At 37.8% G+C, this 20525-nt stretch overlaps 1 protein-coding gene across 12 annotated transcripts in view; it reads right to left on the bottom strand.

Moving 5' to 3' along the window:
* The window catches only part of HELZ (helicase with zinc finger), a 178623-nt gene that overhangs the window by 117234 nt on the left and 40864 nt on the right, over window positions 1-20525 (bottom strand). For 6 of the 12 annotated variants that reach the window (XM_015120168.3, XM_015120164.3, XM_077972567.1 and 3 more), the window contains 7 exons: window positions 17966-18090; window positions 15810-15866; window positions 9837-9888; window positions 8379-8454; window positions 3986-4184; window positions 3422-3529; window positions 2139-2436 (listed from right to left, as the gene is read on the bottom strand). In XM_015120168.3, coding sequence (XP_014975654.1) covers window positions 2139-2436; window positions 3422-3529; window positions 3986-4184; window positions 8379-8454; window positions 9837-9888; window positions 15810-15866; window positions 17966-18090 — 915 coding nt within the window. The remainder of the gene's footprint in view (window positions 1-2138; window positions 2437-3421; window positions 3530-3985; window positions 4185-8378; window positions 8455-9836; window positions 9889-15809; window positions 15867-17965; window positions 18091-20525) is intronic. The other 6 variants (XM_077972575.1, XM_077972570.1, XM_077972576.1 and 3 more) reach the window with 1 other exon arrangement.

Raw genomic sequence — 20525 nt, forward strand, 5'->3', positions numbered from 1 at the left:
CCTTTCGTGTATAAGCCAGAAATTATCCTAATCAAGGCTAATTATAAACATAATAGCTACTATTAACTAAATGTCTATTATGAGCCAGATGTTGTACGAGGCTTCGGGTTCTCACAATAACCTGTGACAGATATTACTAGCCCCATTTTACAGACGTTTCCCCATGAAGCCCAGAGAAGCTGAGTACTCTGCCCAGGCTCACATACGTAATAAGCTGAAAATCAGGATTCAAATCCTATTCTATTTGACTCTGAATTTTGTCCACTGCTCTTCTTCTCCAACTAGAAAAATAACACATATCTGAGGCAGAAGTAGTCAAAGTACTTTTACTCTTCTCAAGCCTATGAAAGTACCCCGAGTTCTTCTTCATCAACACCTTCTCTAATTATCATCTGTTTTAATAGTATCGTTCTTTCACATTTTGCTGCAGACATTTAACATTTTACATTATTAATTAAATATTTTATTAACTAATAAGAATTCTTGACAACACTTATAAACATTTCTATGGGTAAAGGAGTCTGAGCTATAAGCCACTAATCTACAAGCAAACTTCTAAAATACAACCCACATGTAAGCCAAGAACATCCTTTACAGTTATATTTGAGAGTAGGAAATGTATGTTGGTCTCTCTTTATGACTTAAATCTCTTTATGATTTAAAAAGGATGCTGCCTAGTGGTTCTCAAGGTCTGGTCTCTAAAAGCAACTTACTAGTATGGGGTAGGCAAACTACAACACGAAAGTCAAATGCAGCCATTGTTTTTGAAAATAAACTTTTATTGGAACACAGTCACTCACACCCATTTGCTTCTGCATTGTCTATGGCTGCTTTCTCATTACAATGCAGAGCTCAGTAGTTGCAACAGAGATCACCTGCCCTGCAACACCTACAATATTAACTGTCTGGCCCTCTGCAGAAAGAATTTGCCAAATACTATGCTAATATATATAAGCCAAATACTTTATTTTTATTTTATCAACTACCATATCTATTTAGCTATGGAAATTAATTTATTCTGATTCCAAAGAGTACTGAAAAGATGACAAAAATACACACTACAGAATAAAAACAAGTAAAAGGGATCCAAGTCAATGGGAAATAAGGGTAAAGTGAAATTTGGGTAGTATCAGTACACACAGAAGAAGATGTCACCGAACAATTGTTAAATTTGGGCACCATCATTGTTTCAACCTTACTAGCAGCTAAAGTAAAGAGGAAGACAGACCAATTTCACCTTTTCACTATTTGCAAAAACATAAAAGTCTAGCATTTGCTCATAAGAAAAACAACTTCTTCTAGGTTCTCATGAATGGCACATTATGGTACATAGTAAAAAACGTCCTCCACAATATGGTTAGTTTTAGTCAATACAAAGACAAGTTTCATACAGTTCTGCTTTTTGAAGTGTTTGTTAAATAAATATTTAGTTTTTGTTAAACAGAATAGAACACCTATAAATCCAACTAAGAGCAAAGGAAATGTGGGCTAACATGCCCTTTCTTTGTCCTGTTGGATCTTGGCATAAAATTTAGGTGTAAGCAATAAATTGACAATGTACAAAGTAATTTCTTATATCACACTTAACATGTTGAAACCAGGGACCTCTTTCCAAAAACAAAGAGCAGATTTGATTAAAGGCACCTTGGCCTCCTTAACGCTAGTGGATGCACAAAATGATTTATGAAGGCTTATTATATTCAAGACTTTTCATTCAGAAATAATGTACTAACATCAGCAAAGTTAACTAGTCAATAGGACATGAAAATAAACATTGTAGGTATATACACAATTACCATTAAAATGATATTCTACCCAAACTAATATTGAAAGATATTACTGTGCTAAAACCATCCTACTGTGAAATGAAATTGGTAGACCAAAACAGGCCTGATCATCTACTCAAACAAGTTGGGGGAACCCCAAAGCTCAAGCTTTGCCTGGTGGCTCTATGAAGAAATCAGGGCACAGTGTGAACCATTATAAGCCCATTACACAGTAAATAAGTCAATTAATCTGCGATTTTTTTCATTATTATTATTCTCTTCCTATCCATGGAATATATTCAGGGGCCAATACATATCTTTAAATGTTGCTTTTTAATACATTGTATCAGGGGAAAAAAGTCTAAATATTACCTTCTGTAGAAGCTGCATCAATCATTACTCTTTGCATGAGTACTGGTTCCAATCCAAAGTCGAAAACTATGGTTTGGCGAAAAGTTCCAAATATTTCTGTGTTAAATGCTATCCCGACTTTATACACATAATGATCTAATCCATTTTGGGCCATCTTTCCTCCTATCCATTCTTGACAGTTTTCTGGGACTTCTTGTGATACCTGGGTAGTACTATCTCCGGCAGATATTGCAATGATACTAAAATGAGGACGATGAGCATCATAAAGCAATGCTACACGATACAGCATTCTTGCAGGCTACAAGGAAGTTAAAATAATTCATTGAGTACAAAGGGGTGAAAAATCCAATTGTAATTGGGCTCTTCAATGAAAATATCTCCATAAGGGACTTTTACTTCCCCAAGCTTCTACGATACTATGTTAAAACACAAATTGTGCTTATAAGCCATTTAAGATAAAAATCAGAAGGGTTTTTGAAAAATCAGTTGTTAAAATTATATATTTATGCTATATCGTTAGCCTCCCTTCTCTTTCTATGACATGTTCATTTTTCATTGTGGCAAAAGCTATCACCCTATATAACCATCAACCTTCAACTTTCCATACTCTTTGCCTACAAAAGTTTCATGTAGCCTCAAGTAGGAAGCCTTCATAAGAGGGCAGTTACCTCTGAAAGCAATGGATTGGGTTCAAGGCTGAAGCTAACTGTTCTTAGATTTTTCATCCCCAGATACAGAAAGTACAGCGGAAGAAATGCCACGAAAAAGACAAAAACTTTTCCACTGAGCATACTCATAGAAACTGTTTATTTTGCTTCAGTCTTAAACTTTGACTACTATAATTTAAGATGGGAAGCACTGCAGAAAGTGCCCCATATTGAAAACCTATTATCACAGAATGTGTGACTTCATCATACCAAATATAAAAACAAGTTGTTATGGTTTAAAAATCTTAGAACTGCTATATTAAACAATTTTTAAGTAGTTAATTATAAGCCATGAACCCCACCCTATGTCCCAAGTTTAGAAGACAATATGTCAAAGATCTCTTTACCAAATAAATAAATATGATAGCATCCTAAATATCTACAAAGATTTCATCTAAAAGTATTTTTTAAATTGTACTTCTAATAATCAAAATACAGAAATACACTTTAGAACCTATATATAATATGTTTAGATTAAAATATTTTCAATATTCTTTTAACACAGAGATTCAAAGGTCACAAGAGTTGAGAAAATTAAACACAACTTACATGCTTTAACTAGCACAAAATTCATACCTTACAGGTGAGAGCAAAGGTCCATGTCTGGTGGGATTTTTTAGTGCTGACAGTAACTGACAGGTCAGGATTGTGCTCTACCTTTACTCCTTCTATACATTCACTAAGCTGAAAACAGAAAGCAATTTACGTTATGTTTTTACTGCTAAGGGCACAAACAAAATCTTTTGCATGGAAAATAAATGTTAACAGTTAAGATGATGATGGAACTGTTTACAGAGTAAAGTATTTTATACCTTCATTTTCAGTAATTTTGATAAGAACAAAATATAGTAAAGCTAAAATGAGAGGGAAGAAAATTAATCACCACCACAAAATGGCACTCAAAAACTGCCTGAATGAAGGTAATTAATATGGTACAGGCAAATCTTCAAGCAAACGGCTTAGTTCTGCTCTTCATTTTAACAAATGGGTCTACTACAGCTACTAAAAACATCATTCTATCAGAATCAAGTTCTTTGCAAAGAAGATAAGGAAATAAACCAAAATAGAGCACATAACAAAGTCAAGACTCAAGTTCACTGTTTAAGACAAACAAAAAACAATGTAGCTTATTTTCCTCACCACTTTCTCAGGAGACAATGAATTCATCCACTTTTCTATCAACGTTTCCATGTAACTGCCTGAGAGCTGTTTATTCTCATTTTGCTGTTTCAATTTTATCAGCCGTGAAGCATATCTTTTCTGCCATTCTGCTAGTTCTTCCTGGGAATGTGCTGAAGTACACTGGGCACCATACCTACATATTCCTTGCTCTAAAAATCTAAGTAGAATAGGAAAGACTGTTTTATCATATACTTTGTTGAACCATTTAAAAATAAACTCCCAGCATTTGCCCTCTGATTCTTCAATAAGAAAAACAAAACTTCATGTGCTGAAAGGCCACATTTATCATACTGTCTTATATAAAGGAGGGAGAAGAGGTTTAGAGAACATTTACAACAGTTAATCAAAACATCAACTCCCCATATTATTCACTGGCTTTCTCTGGAATTAGGGGATCCTAAGGCATAGGTATTCACGTTGGCCCTCCAAAAGAGGCACTGAAAAATAGCTTCTTTGGTCATATAAGGACTCTATTAGACAATTCCTCTTAGAATAACTGGGTTTTGTTTTTGTTTTCGTTTTTTTGGGGGGTTTTTTTGAGACAGAGTCTCGCTCTGTCACCCAGGCTAGAGTGCAATGGCGTAATCTCAACTCACTGCAACCTCTGCCTCTCAGGTTCAAGCAATTCTCTGCCTCAGCCTCCCAAGGAGCTGGGATTACAGGCACCTGCCACCACGCCTGGCTAGTTTTTGTATTTTTAGTAGAGACGGGGTTTCATCATCTTGGTCAGGCTGGTCTTGAACTCCTGATTTATAGATCCACCCACCTCAGCCTCCCAAAGCGCTGGGATAATAGGTGTGAGCCACCATGCCCAGCCAGAGTAGGATTTTTTAAAGCAACACTGACATCAAGTGGATTTGCTGCTCACACACAGGTATGCCCTACTTCCCAAAATGATAAGGACCTTAAAAAATTTTTCTTTTTTTTTTTTTTTGAGACAGAGTCTCGCTCTGTCGCCCAGGCTGGGGTGCAGTGGCCGGATCTCAGCTCACTGCAAGCTCTGCCTCCCGGGTTTAGGCCATTCTCCTGCCTCAGCCTCCCGAGTAGCTGGGATTACAGGCGCCCGCCACCTCGCCCGGCTAGTTTTTTGTATTTTTTAGTAGAGACAGGGTTTCACCGTGTTAGCCAGGATGGTCTTGATCTCCTGACCTTGTGATCCGCCCGTCTCGGCCTCCCAAAGTGCTGGGATTACAGGCTTGAGCCACCGCGCCCGGCCAAAAAATTTTTTTTTTTTTTTTTTTTTTTTTTTTGAGACGGAGTCTCGCTCTGTCGCCCAGGCTGGAGTGCAGTGGCGCGATCTCGGCTCACTGCAAGCTCCGCCTCCCGGGTTCACGCCATTCTCCTGCCTCAGCCTCCTGAGTAGCTGGGACTACAGGCGCCCACAACCGCGCCCAGCTAATTTTTTGTATTTTTAGTAGAGACGGGGTTTCACCGTGGTCTCGATCTCCTGACCTTGTGATCCGCCCGCCTCGGCCTCCCAAAGTGCTGGGATTACAGGCGTGAGCCACCGCGCCCGGCCAAAATTTTTCTACATATGCGAAATGCATTCTGAAAAAAGTTAACATATGATTAATTACCATTTTAAGGCTTTCACTTTTCACCTTTAAACATAGTGATTTTACTCTTTTCTACATTACTATTACCTATATTTCACTGAAAATATAACTTGCTTGAAGTTTTAAATAAATTTAGAATAAAAGTTTTATATTGCAGAGTCACAAATTTATTCAACAGTCATGTTAAATTCAAGAGAATAAATTATAAATGTTCATTTTAAAGGAAACAGAGTCAATGACTTCTCAACGTTTACAACTCAGAAAATTCAACTGACAATTCAGTGATCAAAAACAGATAAAAATAAAATACCTTGATAGTTTTCTTGGTTTTTTGAAACAGAGCCTTGCTCTGTTGCTCAGGCTGGAGTGCAGTGACACAATCTTGGCTCACTGCAACCTCTGCCTCCTGGGTTCAAGGGATGCTCCCGCCTCAGCCTTCAGAGTAGCTGGGATTACAGGTGCCCGTCACCACAATGCCTGGCTAGTTTTTGTATTTTTAGTAGAGATGGGGTTGCACCATGTTGGCCACGCTGGTCTCGAACTCCTGACCTCTCAAGTGATGCACCCGCCTTGGCCTCCCAAACAAAGTGCAGGGATTACAGGCATGAGTCACCATGCCCAGCCCTGATCACTAACTTTTTTAAAAAGTTTTAAATACCCTACAAAATTATAGGCAAAGCCAGTTTTTAAATAAAAATAATAAAAACACTGATAAAAGATCTGAGAAAAAATGAAAATTAAACTAGTAATATAATTAAATGGTTGGGCGCAGTGGCTCATGCCTGTAATCCCAGCACTTTGGGAGGCCGAGGCGGGCAGATCACCTGAGGTCAGGAGTTCAAGACCAGCCTGACCAACATGGAGAAACCCCATCTCTACTACAAAATTAGCTGGGGTGGTGGCACATGCCTGTAATCCCAGCTACTTGGGAGGCTGAGGCAGGAGAATCGCTTGAACCCAGGAGGTGGAGGTTGCAGTGAGCCGAGATCATGCCATTCCACTCCAGCCTGGGTAACAAGAGCAAAACTCCATCTCAAAAATAAATAAATAAAAATAAATGTAATTAAATGTAAATATAAAACTATAAATAGCAAAAGACAGATGTTATATTACAGACCATTTTTCAATTGGAAAAAATATGGACAGTAAGAAATAAAAAAATGAACCATAGCACAATATAAATTTTCAAATGGTTCACCATTATTTGAAAAAATGAGTATATTTAACACTTTTCCTGATGGTACAACAAAGTACTTGAACTTAAAATTATACTATTTATTAAATTCTGTTACACTTCTGCAGACACACTTCAAATCATTTTATGTTTCTTTTCAGTATGTCTTAATGGACCAAATCTTTGTCTTTCTATTGCTTGGCTTTAAATTATTTCCCTAAAAAGTGAAAGTGTTATATTCTTATCTGTACTTCAAATCTTCTCATATTTCCTTTTCATAGGACTGTGTTCTATCTCTTCTACAACATAACACCACTAGGATTTTCAATACTTACTCATTAGTTTCCTGACTTTCAATAATCAAAACCATGTAGCAAATTTCCTTCACTACCAAAAGCGATCTAAAGAGGTACTGAGAATTTATATCTAAAAATCCCACTAGTTACAAGTTCTTACAAAAAGAACCAAAGAGTTTATCATTTTAAATGTAACTTTAATCATTCATTCCACATTAGTAAATTATTAAATTTTGAAAGGTTAGCCCTTCAATATGAATTATTCATAAATTCTACATAAGAATTACATGAAGATAATATTTTTCAGAAAGGTTAAAACAATTTAACATTTCTTTATTTTACTTTTTACATAAAGTATTGTCAACTTCGATCACCACAACCTAAGTAAATTTCACATTAACAAATGGCCATGGTCAGGTGTGGTGGCTCACATCTGTAATTCCAGCATTTTGGGAGGCCAAGGCAGGAGAATCGCTTGAGCTCAGGAGTTCAAAACCAGCCTGAGCAACATGGAGAAACCCCGTCTCTACAAAAACATACAAAAATCAGTCAGGCTTGGTGGTACACACGGGTAGTCCCAGCTACTTGGGAGGCTGAGGTGAAAGGATCACTTGAGCCTGGGAGGCAGAGATGGCAGTGACCTGTGATTGAGCTACTGCATTCCCATCTGAGCAACAGAGTGAGACGCTATCTCAAAAAAAAAAAAAAAAGAAAAGAAAGAAAGAAAAGAAAAACAAAAGGACAGAAATTAAGTTCAGCCATAATAATACAACTGGTATTATAAAAGACTACTGAGGCTGGGCACAGTGGCTCATGCCTGTAATCCCAGCACTTTGGGAGGCCAGAGCGGGCAGATCACGAGATCAGGAGTTTAAGACCAGCCTAGCCAACACAGTGAAACCCCATCTCTACTAAACATACAAAAAAATTAGCCAGGTATGGTGGCACGTGCCTGTAATTCCAGCTACTCAGGAGGCTGAGGAAGGAGAATCGCTTAAACCCGGGAGGCGGAGGTTGCAGTGGGCCGAGATCGTGCCACTGCATTCCAGCCTGGGCGACAGGGAGAGACTCCATCTCAAAAAAAAATAAATAGATAAAAATAAAAGACTACTGAACAGTCTTAACAACCTGCACTTAGATCACTGTTTTTTAGAATTAAAGGAAGACGACTCATCAACATGCTTTTGACTTTTATTATTTAATGATAATGACCTTTATGGCTTCTGTTTCAAACTGAAAATAAACCATTTCACTCCATTAGATAAGGAAAATTATCTGTTCTTTCAACAAAACATGTCATTGTTTAAAAAAAAAATTCACATTACCTTTTACACAAAGTATATTCCTCGCTGCTTGTGATTCCCCTAGGTGGTGGGCGGAAATGCCAACCATTACAAGACCCTAGGGAGTAATTAGGATATAGTCTTATCATTTGAGGCTAGCCAGTAATTCTGATATTTTAATGTATAAGAAACACTACAATCCCTCCACACACATCATCCCATATGATATAAAAAAGAACATGACATACTTGCCTCTACCAAAAAAGTAATCTACCAATCAGCTACATAAAACGTAGGAATCACTGAAGAGGCAGTTTCCCAGCAGTTACTTAAATCAAGCTGGTGACTCTGACTCTGTCCTAGCAACTGGTGGACAGGTTTCCATGCAATCTCTTCCCTAACAGCACAAGGCGGGTGGCTGGCATATTGGTCATTTCTAGGCATGGGATGTTTGTCTATCAGGAATTCCTTCAGGAATGAAAAAAATCATTGTATCCTGGAAGGAAAGCTTACATAACAAATTCCACTACTGCATAGTGAGAAGAAGTTCCACATTATCACATTATCATCCATGTTCCTTAGGATTTGTCTGTCACATGTCACTGTAGAATGTAATCCTTCTTTATAATTGAAATAAAGTTCAAAAAGTTGAATTCTGAGACAGGAGCTAGAAACGTAATTATTTATTTACTTGTGAATACAATGAGCTTTGAGTTGTTTGGATAAGAGTTTCTAAATAAGCCAGGGAAAATAAGGATTATGAGGGAAAACAGACTAGAGCTTTATAGAGGTTGAGCAGCAACAAGTTTCAAGGAACTTACAGTCATTTTTTACTTCCTCACAAGTCATTATGCCCCCCAGAAAAGGAAAAGAAAGATATTCAGCCAGGTTGAGTTTAAAGCTGTGCTTCATCTCTTACTAGCTGTGTGACTTTGGGGGAACTCATAAACCTTAATGTAAGTTTCATCACCTGTCAAAAAGATGAAGAAGGACTCTAAGAAGTCAGTACATGTTTTGTGAAAGACACTGCCCGTAGTACACAGCATTCAGCAGGCACTCAATGAATGTTCATCTTTTCCCTTTCCTCTGGTGAGAGGAGAGGAGATCACAGAGTTTCATTAGGGCAGGAACAACTCAGCTTACAGATCAAAACTTCCAAAAAGTGGTAACTGTACTAGCATAGGACAGAGAAAGAAGAAAAATCTTCCCTCTACAGATTGTTAAGAATGATGTTTAAATTTAGTCCTACATGGAGGCAAGGAAATAAACAAGATGACCTCTGAAGTTACCTCCTACCTCCATTACTCCATCATTCTATGAAAAAGTACCAGGGAGAAAATTGCTTTCATCTACACCTACTTCTTAAAATTAAAATCTTATATTCTCTCCTACATCACCATTTATAAGTACCGCAACTCAGTAAATTTTCTCCCAATAATTAATAAAAAAGCAAAGCCCATATTCACAGCTACCAGAAGTTACACAGCGTTTGGCACTTACCCTCATCTAAGTCTTCCACGTGATATCCAGAGAGGGCGTTACTAGTTGCTGTCTGCAATTTTCCAAATGAAAGACATTTTTTAACGAAGAAATAATCAGTTGATGCTGAACTAAATTTGAACATTTTCAACATTAAAACAAAGGTGAAGTTGGAATACTCAGAAATTTTTAATAACATTAATATATTACCAATGATTTTAGTCTTTTTCTATGTTAAACTATAATTAAATACGGAAAACATGTATTTGTGAGGCTCTCATTAAGGAAACTGATAGAGACCTCCTACACAGAAATTAACTGGCAGAAGAAGAGAAGTCCAAGTCTCCGGTCCTGAACCTCACGGGGTAGCATCTTCCATCCATTTATTCACTTTACTCTCCTCTTCATAACACCTTGAAAATGTCTGATTACAGAGGTCCTTTTCCATTTTTTTTCTTTTTTTTGAGACCAAGTCTTGCTCTTTCACCTAGGCTGGAGTGAAGTGGCACAATCTCAGCTCACTGCAACATCCACCCCCTGGGTTCAAGTGATTCTCCTGCTTTAACCTCCTGAGTAGGTGGGATTACAGATGCCCATCACCATGCCTGACTAATTTTTGTATTTTTAATAGAGATGGGGTTTCACCATGTTGGCCAGGCTGGTCTCCAACTCCTGACCTCAGGTGATCCACCCACCTCGGCCTCCCAAAGTGCTAGAATTACAGGCATGAGCCACCATGCCCAGCTAGAGGTTCCTTTCTCTTGCAGCTAATGGCGTGCTACCAGTTTGGAGCCTGGGAGCACTTCCTGCCAGGTCCCCCACTCACTCTGAGATGAGCCCTTCTCCCACAGAGAAGTCCAAGGCTAGGGATCCATTCGCTCTAACTTCCTCAGATAAATCGCCAATCTGCGCATTTGGTTCTAACTTTACCCTAAGCTCTACACCTCCAATTTCAACAAAGTGCCAACCATAGTACTTTTTCTAAACTATTCTGTAGTATTTTACATGCTGGATCGTTACCAGCTATATACAGATCTGCTGTCAGCAGTCTGTAACTGCCTTTCTATATTCTTGTACCTCTCAAAGTATCTGGCACATAATAATGGGTGCTCAGTAAATGTTGGATGAGTGGGTGGGTGGATAGATAAGACGGTTGATGAGCTGGATGGAGGGTTGGATGGATGGATGGATGGATGGATGGATGGATGGATGGATGGATGGATGGATGGGTGGGTGGATGGGTGGGTGGGTGGATGGGTGGGTGGGTGGATGCGTGGGTGGGTGGATGGGTGGATGGATAAATGGATGATTTACCTAAGCACTTTAAATGCAATGGGTCCAAAGCAAAATTCATCAACTTTATCCCAAAGTTGATCCTTCTTCAGTGTCCTTTATCACAAGTTAATGGATTATTGATACCCAAAGAGAGCCAAGCTGAAATTTTTAAAGCCATCTTGAACTCCTCCCTCTTCTATCCTGCCCTGAATATTCTCCAAATCTTGTCCAAATAGGTCCAGAATGTCTTTCATCTCTCTTACATTCTCTCCTCCCACTTCCACTGTCCTAGGTAAAGCCCTAATTACCACTTGTCTCATTTATCCCTGAACCAACTGACAGCTTGCCAATCTTGCCCTGTATCAAGTCACCTGTGGGTCTTTACTAAGTCATATGGTTTGGCTGTGTCCCCACCCAAATTTCATCTTGAATTGTAGCTCCCATAATTCCCTCATGTTGTGGGAGGGACCCAGTGGGAGACAACTGAATCATGGGAGCAGTTTCCCCCGTATCATTCTTGTGGTAGTGAATAAGTCTGATAACATCTAATGGTTTTATAAGGGGAAACCCCTTTCACTTGGCTCTCATTCTTCTCGTCTGCCGCCATGTAGATGTGCCTTTCACCTTCCGCTATGATTGTGAGCCCTCCCCAGCCACATGGAACCATGAGTCCATTAAACCTTTCTACTGTAAACTGCCCAGTCTCAAGTATGTCTTTATTAGCAGTGTGAAAACAGACTAATATAGACTAATATACTTAGCTATCCCTATCCTTTAAACTCAGTTCTCACACTTCTGCCTCCCTGATTTCCCTGCAGAGTTTTCCCCTTTCCCTGCCTGTATTTTGTGATAGCACTTACTGACCACAGGCTGCCCTGTGTGCACATTAGCTATGTGCATCTCTGACCTGACAGATTGCTTTTCATGGACATCTCAGCTTTCCAGAGCCTTGAACAGCACAGGTGCTCAGTAAATGTTAAACTGAATCAGAAGGAGTAAACAGTATCCCAAGATGAAATCTGGAATATCTTGTACCATAGAAAGAATGTCATGAATGCTAACTGGTCATAACTGAAACAATACTATCACTATAATTTATATGTGGTTGATTAAATTGTACTTTTTAGGTTGGGCTTGAACTAAACTCTGTAATACTGTTTCTACAGGAAAATGCCTTCTGATTATCAGTAAAGCACTTACTAAGGAGTTTTTAAAAGGCAACCCATTCTTTTTGTAAAATGAAGGGCTGAATATAAGAATACACAGATTAACAAATCAGGAGTAACTACTCATACTATAAACATTCTATGCTGCAAAAAAAAAAAAAAAAAAAAAAGCCATTAAAAGATCTCTTTAAATTCTCCAAGCAAGGTCTATGTGCCACTGTCACAAACTAGCCCTTCAAATGATTCTGTTTACATAACATATATAAATAGATAAGCTAAAAATTCACTGCAAGTAGGAAAATTTTAAAGTATCTCCTTTTTAAAACCTATCAAAATAAATTTATCAAATGTGCAAGAAAAATAACAGGAATAAAAATGTTTAATAAACATTATTAAAATGTTTTGGTCATAAAATAAAGCCTAAAACACTTATAAATGTTGGCAAGAACACCACACGGTGCATTTCAGCAGGCAGCGCCTGCAAGGATCAGTGGCGACCCACGCAGGCCTGCGCTGACACTGAGCTCTAGGTCTCGTGGGGATCTGGGGAGCAGCACATGCTCAGCAGAGAACTGGCAAAGTAAGGCACTCAGCCCAGCTAACTATTTAGTAGTACTCGCTTTTAGGTTCCAAAGCATTGTGATTGTTTTTTTAAACACTCTATTTATGCGCTCATACTCCAAAACAAAAAGACAACAGTTTATCATCATTAGTCTTTACTGACACCTTCAGGAAAAACGGCCAAAGATTACACTGCTAGAACTATAAATTCAGAATTAAATCTATTAATCAGATATTTTAAATGTTACTAAAGAATATTTACTAAACAATACTTGTTTTTGTTTTTATAAATCAGCCTTGAGTTCCAGGTCTTTAGTCTCATCCACTAGCATTTCCAAGTTAAATGCCAACTTAGCCCAATCTTTAAATAACAAATTGTTGCTATTTTTAAATGTGTCATGTGCAATAATCAATAAGGGTAGCATTGTTTGTTAGCTTTTCCTAAACGGTTATCTTTTAATAACATCAATTCACTAACCAAAAAGACTACTACTCTAGTCAGATAGAAAAAAAATTACAAAAACTTAAGTCACTTCTTCCAAAAGTATAGTCACAAAATAAGAGTCAAGTGATATTTGTGGCCTTACATGCAACAGGATTATAAACATTAAAAATAAAATAAATTGCATGTGTTTATCAGATGTAAAGCTGGTAATTCAATTAAGGCAATAAAAGAAGAACAAAGCCAAAAATCTTAATGAAATGAAAGGTCATTTTATGCTCTCATTTTAAAAGTCTACAACATTTACAACTGCCTTCTGTTACTTCTTAGAAATTAAAATGGCTACATATACACTATTAGGTTGGTGCAAAGTAATTGTGGCTCTGCCATTATTTATTTATTATTTTATTTTTTGAGACACAGTCTCACTCTGTCGCCCAGGCTGGAGTACAATGGTACAATCTCGGTTCACTGCAACCTCCGCCTCCTGGGTTCAAGCCATTCTCCTGCCTCAGCCTCCCAAGTAGATGGGATTACAGGCACCTGCCACCATGCCTGGCTAATTTTTTTATTTTTAGTAGAGACAGGGTTTCAACATGTTGGTCAGGCTGGTCTCAAACTCCCGACCTCAGGTGATCCGCCCACCTTGGTCTCCCAAAGTGCTGGGATTCTAGGCGTGAGCCACCGCACCGGGCCTGTTTTGCCATTCCTTTCAAAGGCAAAAACTGCAATTACTTTTGCACCAACCTAATACCTATATATACATATGGCTTTGAAGTTAGTGAGAGCTTACTAATTCTCGGTTAATTCACAATCAGGCAACATAAGACAAAGAAAATGGAATTTAGAAGAAAAAGCCTAGTAGTAGCAAAACAGTTATTTTTTCCAGCTTGTATAATCCACGGTAACCATCTTCTTTGCTGTTTTTTTGGTATGAACTGGGATACATTACTACATTTGGAATCGAAAGGAACCTACAGGAGGTCAAAGTTGACACCAGGGTCTCTGCACATCCCCTCTGGCTGTCTGAAGTGCCCTCTATCTCACTCTCCATGAGATAAGCACCTTCTGGACTCTCAGCTCTTGATTTAACTGTCTCAGTCCCTGGCCACCAAATCCAGTGATTTTTCCAGCAGAAGAGTTCATTCTTTTCCCTCATACCACCTACCTCTCTGTGAATTACACCTACGGTTGTTTAATTCATTTATTTGTCTATCTCCTTCCTAAACTTTAACCTCCAAGAGGACAAGAACCATGTTCAGTGTTGTATCCCCAGCAACAAGCACAGTACCTAGCACACAGGAAGTGCTCGATTCTTGAATAAATAAGCCAATTAATCACTGTACGTGGGCTTTTATTTATGACCAAAGCTGACAAAATGGCTTTTTAAATAAGACATCTAAAAATAAAAATACTTTTGTTTTTTGTTTTTTTTGAGACAGAGTCTTGCTCTGTGCCCCAGGCTAGAGTGCAGTGGCGCGATCTCGGCTCACTGCAAGCTCTGCCCCCCGGGTTCACGCCATTCTCCTGCCTCAGCCTCCCGAGTAGCTGGGACTACAGGCGCCCGCCACCACGCCCGGCTAGTTTTTTGTATTTTTTAGTAGAGACGGGGTTTCACGGTGTTAGCCAGGATGGTCTCGATCTCCTGGCCTTGTGATCTGCCCGCCTTGGCCTCCCAAAGTGCTGGGATTACAGGCTTGAGCCACCGCGCCCGGCCATAAAAATACTTTCATATGCCTATATGAAGAAGAGAAATTTACAAAGCTCAGGGCCTTTTACATGCCACTGTTGTCCCCGACCTTCCATGTGTCCTCCAAGTCCTTCACTGAAGTACTTTTTTGTTCACTATTTATCCTCACACACATTATTTCCATCTCCTAAACACATTCCTTAAAGACAGTCCTTAAGTCACAGACTTCCATCAGGTGCTTTAAAAAAGACAAAAAGAAGGCCTGGTGTGATAGCTCATGCCTGTAATCCCAGCACTTTGGGAGGCAGAGGCAGACGGATCACTTGAGCCCAGGAGACCAGCCGGGGCAACATGGCAAAACTCCATCTCTAGCAAAAATTAAAAGTGAAAAGATTAGCCAGGCGGTGGAGTGCGCCCATAGTTCCAGCTACTCAGGAGGCTTAGATGGGAGGATCACCTGAGCCGAGGGAGGTCGAGGTTGCAGTGAGCAGTGATCACGCCACTGCACTCCAACCTGGGTAACAGAGCGAGACCCAGTCTCAAATAAATAAATAAGAAATAAATAAGGCTTGAGGAGTATCTCATTTTTAATGATAGCATTTCATTTTCTAGTAGCCAGAAGTAGTTAAAAACTAAACTTTCCCAATCATCTTCCCATTTGTTGTCCAGGAGAAGCAGCGTTCCCAGGATGGGACTGTGGGTTACGGGGGTTACGAGGGTAGGCTGGCAGTCCTACTGCCCCACCTTTACAGACTTGCCTTCCGGCTGATGTCACAAAGGTTTTCCAAAATTTAATACATAATGCTTACTAGACAGATTGAGTCAAACTCTTCCAAACAGATCCACTGAAATGGTCTTACCTCTGTTTCTGAAAGAAGTGTTTTTAGTCTTGTCAAATCCTTTGTTACCATCCCATTCTGAAAGGGTGAATAAAAAAGAGAAAAACCAATTAGTATATTAGTTCTTTACTATGGCAACTTAGCTCAATTCCTCTGTTGTTTCTGAAGTTTATTTGTAAAAAACAATGTTATCCTCATCCCTCATCACTACTACTATTAACAATGATAATAAAGCAACACATCTACAAGGAAAGTTTAAAAGGTTAACAGGAAAAACTATACAGAGTGCCTTTTCTGGTAAGTAAAACCACTGTATTCACCTTACATTAATTAAAATTAATTCAAGAAAATATTAACAACAGGTACCACCACAGAGCAAGATAGCATAAATGAAAAGGGAAATAATCTATAGCTGTTTTTAACCTTTTCCTTAAGATTAATAAGCTTTTATGTACAAAATGGTGAATTCAGCCATGATTCAGAAAGATTCATAAGCTGATCACACCACTTTAAAAATGACTCTTTAATAAAAGGAAAATACTGCTCTGAAATCTAAATTTCATTTGAGATTTAAAAGTAAATTACTCTTTACTAGTTTTAAATTTAAAAACAACAGGTAAAACTGTAATATACTTAACGTATACAGAAAAGTCCTTTAATGACAATCTTAATAACAAAGAAGAGAGATATTCCTTTATCATCTACTTAGAACTAAATAGCTATATAATTTTTCTATGCTAATAAATTTTAGCTTTTAAGTTCATTTGTGAATCTGGTGAAATCAAAAGACACTGATAAACATAATTAAACAAGTCACTGCACAATAATTCCTTAGAAAATAACTATCCCGAGATGGGCCAATACATTACACTCAAAAACATACCAAGTACTTTCCTAACTTCTTTTTAACCAAATATAGTTATTTAATATTTGAAGTAAAAGCACAAATCTGCCTCATAATTTTATCACCTATATCAATTCAGAATAGGTAAGATACAGGGAATTCACACAGCAGAGCAAAGTATACATATACTTTCTTGCTCTCACTGTTTTTCATTACGATTCTTGAAAATTATCAACAAATTTCATAAGTTACGAACTGGTTTTAAAAAAAAGGTTATAGCTCTTCCACTTTCTACAGATTATCAATTCCAAAGTTTCAAAAAGTAGTCTTTCAACTATCTTAACAAAAAAAAAAGCCAAAAAATTAAACACAGTGCTGAGCAAGTGGCATATGCCTACTGCCCTAGCTATTGAGGAGGTTGAAACAGCATCACTTGAGCCCAAGAGTTCAAAGCTGTAGTGCACTATGATCACCCCCTGTGAATAGCCACTGCACTCCAGCCTCAGCAATATAGCAAGACCCCGTCACCTAAAAAAATCAAATGCTACATTTACAAAATTGATTATAAAGTCTGAATAGAGTTAGTTAGTTCCATCAGAGCGGTTATGGATATTGCTTACACACATATGAAAAGAAACAGAAGCCCTTATTACTTAGTCTGGATAGATTTAAACATTTATGAAATAAATTGTTGAATGTAAGAACCCTATCAGATCATATGTCCACATCAGCATTTTAAAACTCAGGCTCTGTTAAATCCTATCTTCAAAGAAAATCACTTAGTTAACCTAAATTATTTAAAAGTATCTATAATTCTTATACATATAATCACAAACTACAAGAATCAATAATTAAACATCAGTTTGGTCTTGAAAAAAGAGCAGGGGCTCACGCCTGTAATCCCAGCACTTTGGGAGGCCAAGGAGGAAGGATCACTTGAGCCCAGGAGTTCAAGACCAGCCTGGGCAACACAATGAGACCTCGTCTCCACAAAAAGTCAAAAATTAGCAGGGATGGTGGTGTGCATCTGTAGTCCCAGCTACTCAGGAGGCTGAGGCAGGAGGATCACTTAGGCCTAGGAGGTTGAAGCTGCAGTGTGCAGTGATCACACCACTTCATTCAGCCTAGACAACAGACTGAGACCTTGTCACAAAAAACAAAAAAAAAGAAAGAAAGAAAAGAAAAACAAGTATTACATCTCAGGATACTCATGAATTTTGCTTTCTAATAAGAACTAAGAGAAAAAAATATACACTTTTTTTCCCACAATATACCTAAGGAATCAAACAAAAAATTGTTTTCAGGCATACAAAATTAGAGCTTATCAACATACCAGGGACTCTCCTGTCAGTGACTTGGCAAGAATGGTGGATATAGGTTGGAGCTTCCCTTTCAGCTGCATGCAGCAAAGCACTGCCCGAAAGGCATCCTCTCCCTTGGCCAGTCCTTCTCCCAGCACTGCCATGAAAGAACAGCCATCATTAACCACATGGACATTTAATGCACAATTTTCTTGATTATAGTATTAACACACTATCACAAGCATGGTTTTTTATATGTTAAAAGAATAACTTCAAATACTAGAGGGAAGCAGTGGTGTTTCTATTCCGTCCAAAACAGGCATATAAGAACAAGAAAAAACATGCCGCAATAAACATACCGAACTTACAACCAGTTGAGATCAAAATCACAGGAAGAATCTATCCTAAAGCTCTCGGGGGAAAAATACTGTTCAACCTATGAACCGGGTAAACGAGGGTTTTTAAACTGCAGACTTAGCTGAATAAAGTTCTCATGTTTTTTACAGTGACATAAGACTGGGTACCATTAAAATGAATAAGAATAGAAACTGCAAATCTCAACTAGATATTCCTAAGCAATTAAGAATTAGTCTTTATCAAATCCAACAAGATTTACTAAGAATCCAATGGCCCAGTGGCCATAGAAAATGCTACCCAAATTGTTTGCAAGGGTTTGCAGATTTAATCTAACACAATCATGAGGATCATGTTTCTAACGAAACAGAATATACTCATTTTTATGCCATGTCATTTGAGATGATTTCTCACAGCAACTGCTAATGGTTCAACTAGCAGAGCAATCTGTATCCTTCTCTGCATTGCTAAGTCCAAGGTTCTATTATTAGTTTGTACATACTTTAGCTTCCTTTGCAAGAAAATAATTTGCTGAAAGAAAATATTTTAGAAATTATTTTTTAAATTATTTCCAAGGAAATGTTTCTTTTAAGTATAGTATAACATACCATACATATAAAGTCCACTGGATCTGTTCATATTTTTGTTGTTATATCTTCTTATATTGTTTGATTTTTTATTACACAAACAAAAAAGTTCATCATAATCTCACTACTCAACAGTTTTCACTTATTCATTTTCTCCTCCAATTCTGATCAATATTCACATAATATTTACAATGATTGTAACGGATGCCAACATGACAGCTTGTATTCTATTTTTTTGCCCTCAGCACATTCAGTATTTTCCATGTGATCAGTGCTTATCATATTATTGGCTATATAATGTTCTATCAAGTAGATACATCAACTTATTTAACCTTTTCCTTGCAAGATAATTCCAATTATTAACTATTAAAAATAACACCATAATAAAAATCTTTACATATACCCTTTATTGAATCAGATTACTAAATTGAAAGTTGCAGTCTCTCTGTATTTGAAAGGGTTTTATTAAATTATTTTTAGTTTGGACAAATCAATTGTTTCAACCCATCCATATTACGGATCACTCATCTACTCAACAGTCACTAGATAATTCCAATTAAGTGAAAAACTCCAATAAGGTATCATTAAGAATCTCTTGAGTGTCTTACAAAGTTCCAAGGTAAGTATTCATTTCCCTCAGATCTTACTATTCCTAAAACTCTTCAAATCTGACCTTGGGCAAGTTACTTTATCTCTCTGACCCTCAGTGTGGCCATCTGTAAAATAGAAACATGTATAAATTTGCCATTAAAGATTAAATGAAATAATACAACTAAAATGCTCTCGCCAGGCATGGTGGTTCACGCCTATAATCCCAGCATTTTGGGAGGCCAAGGCGGGCAGATCACCTGAGGTCAGGAGTTCAAGACCAGCCTGGCCAACATGGTGAAACCCCGTTTCTACTAAAAATACAAAAATTAGCCGGCATGGTGGTAGGCACCTATAATCCCAGCTACTCGGGAGGCTGAGGCAGGAGAACTGCTTGAACCCAGGAGGCAGAGGTTGCAGTGAGCCGAGATCGCACCACTGCACTCCAGCCTAGGGGACAAGAGCGAAACTCCGTCTCAAAAAAAAAAAAAAATTGCTCTGAAGAAAAATGACACTCCTACTAAGGTATGGATTAGTTACATCGCTAAGCCTATTTCCTCCCCTATCAGATGGAGGTGACAGTAGCTACTTCATAAGGTTGTGATAAAGATTAATTATGCTAATTAGAAAAGTATCTAGCAGTCTCCTGCATAAGAGTTCCCTACATATTACCTTCCCCTTCTAAAAATTTTACAGCAGTACTGAGCACTGCTGAGGAAATATCTTAGTTCATTTTTAGTAACAGATATTAAGAAACTAGTTGTCAAGAGCTGAAAAATGTTTGCAGGAATGAAAAAGTCTAAGAATATTTCAACCTCATATGATGATGTCACACTTAAAGAGTATTAAATCACATAACATTTTACAAACATGTTTCATAGATATTTGGTTTTGTATGAGGTATTTGCTGAATTTCATTTTGCAAAGTTTCTTCCACTACATTGCTGTATGAATATCTTAACATTTGTCAAATTTATGTTTCCCTTTTTTCCATCTCTTTTTCAGACATGAAGTAGTACTGACATACTTTCTTCCTGTTTCCCTTAAATGCAATTCAATTTAT

This window comes from Macaca mulatta, chromosome 16, assembly GCF_049350105.2.
Source record: "Macaca mulatta isolate MMU2019108-1 chromosome 16, T2T-MMU8v2.0, whole genome shotgun sequence".
In the NCBI taxonomy this organism is placed as follows: Eukaryota; Metazoa; Chordata; class Mammalia; order Primates; family Cercopithecidae; genus Macaca; species Macaca mulatta.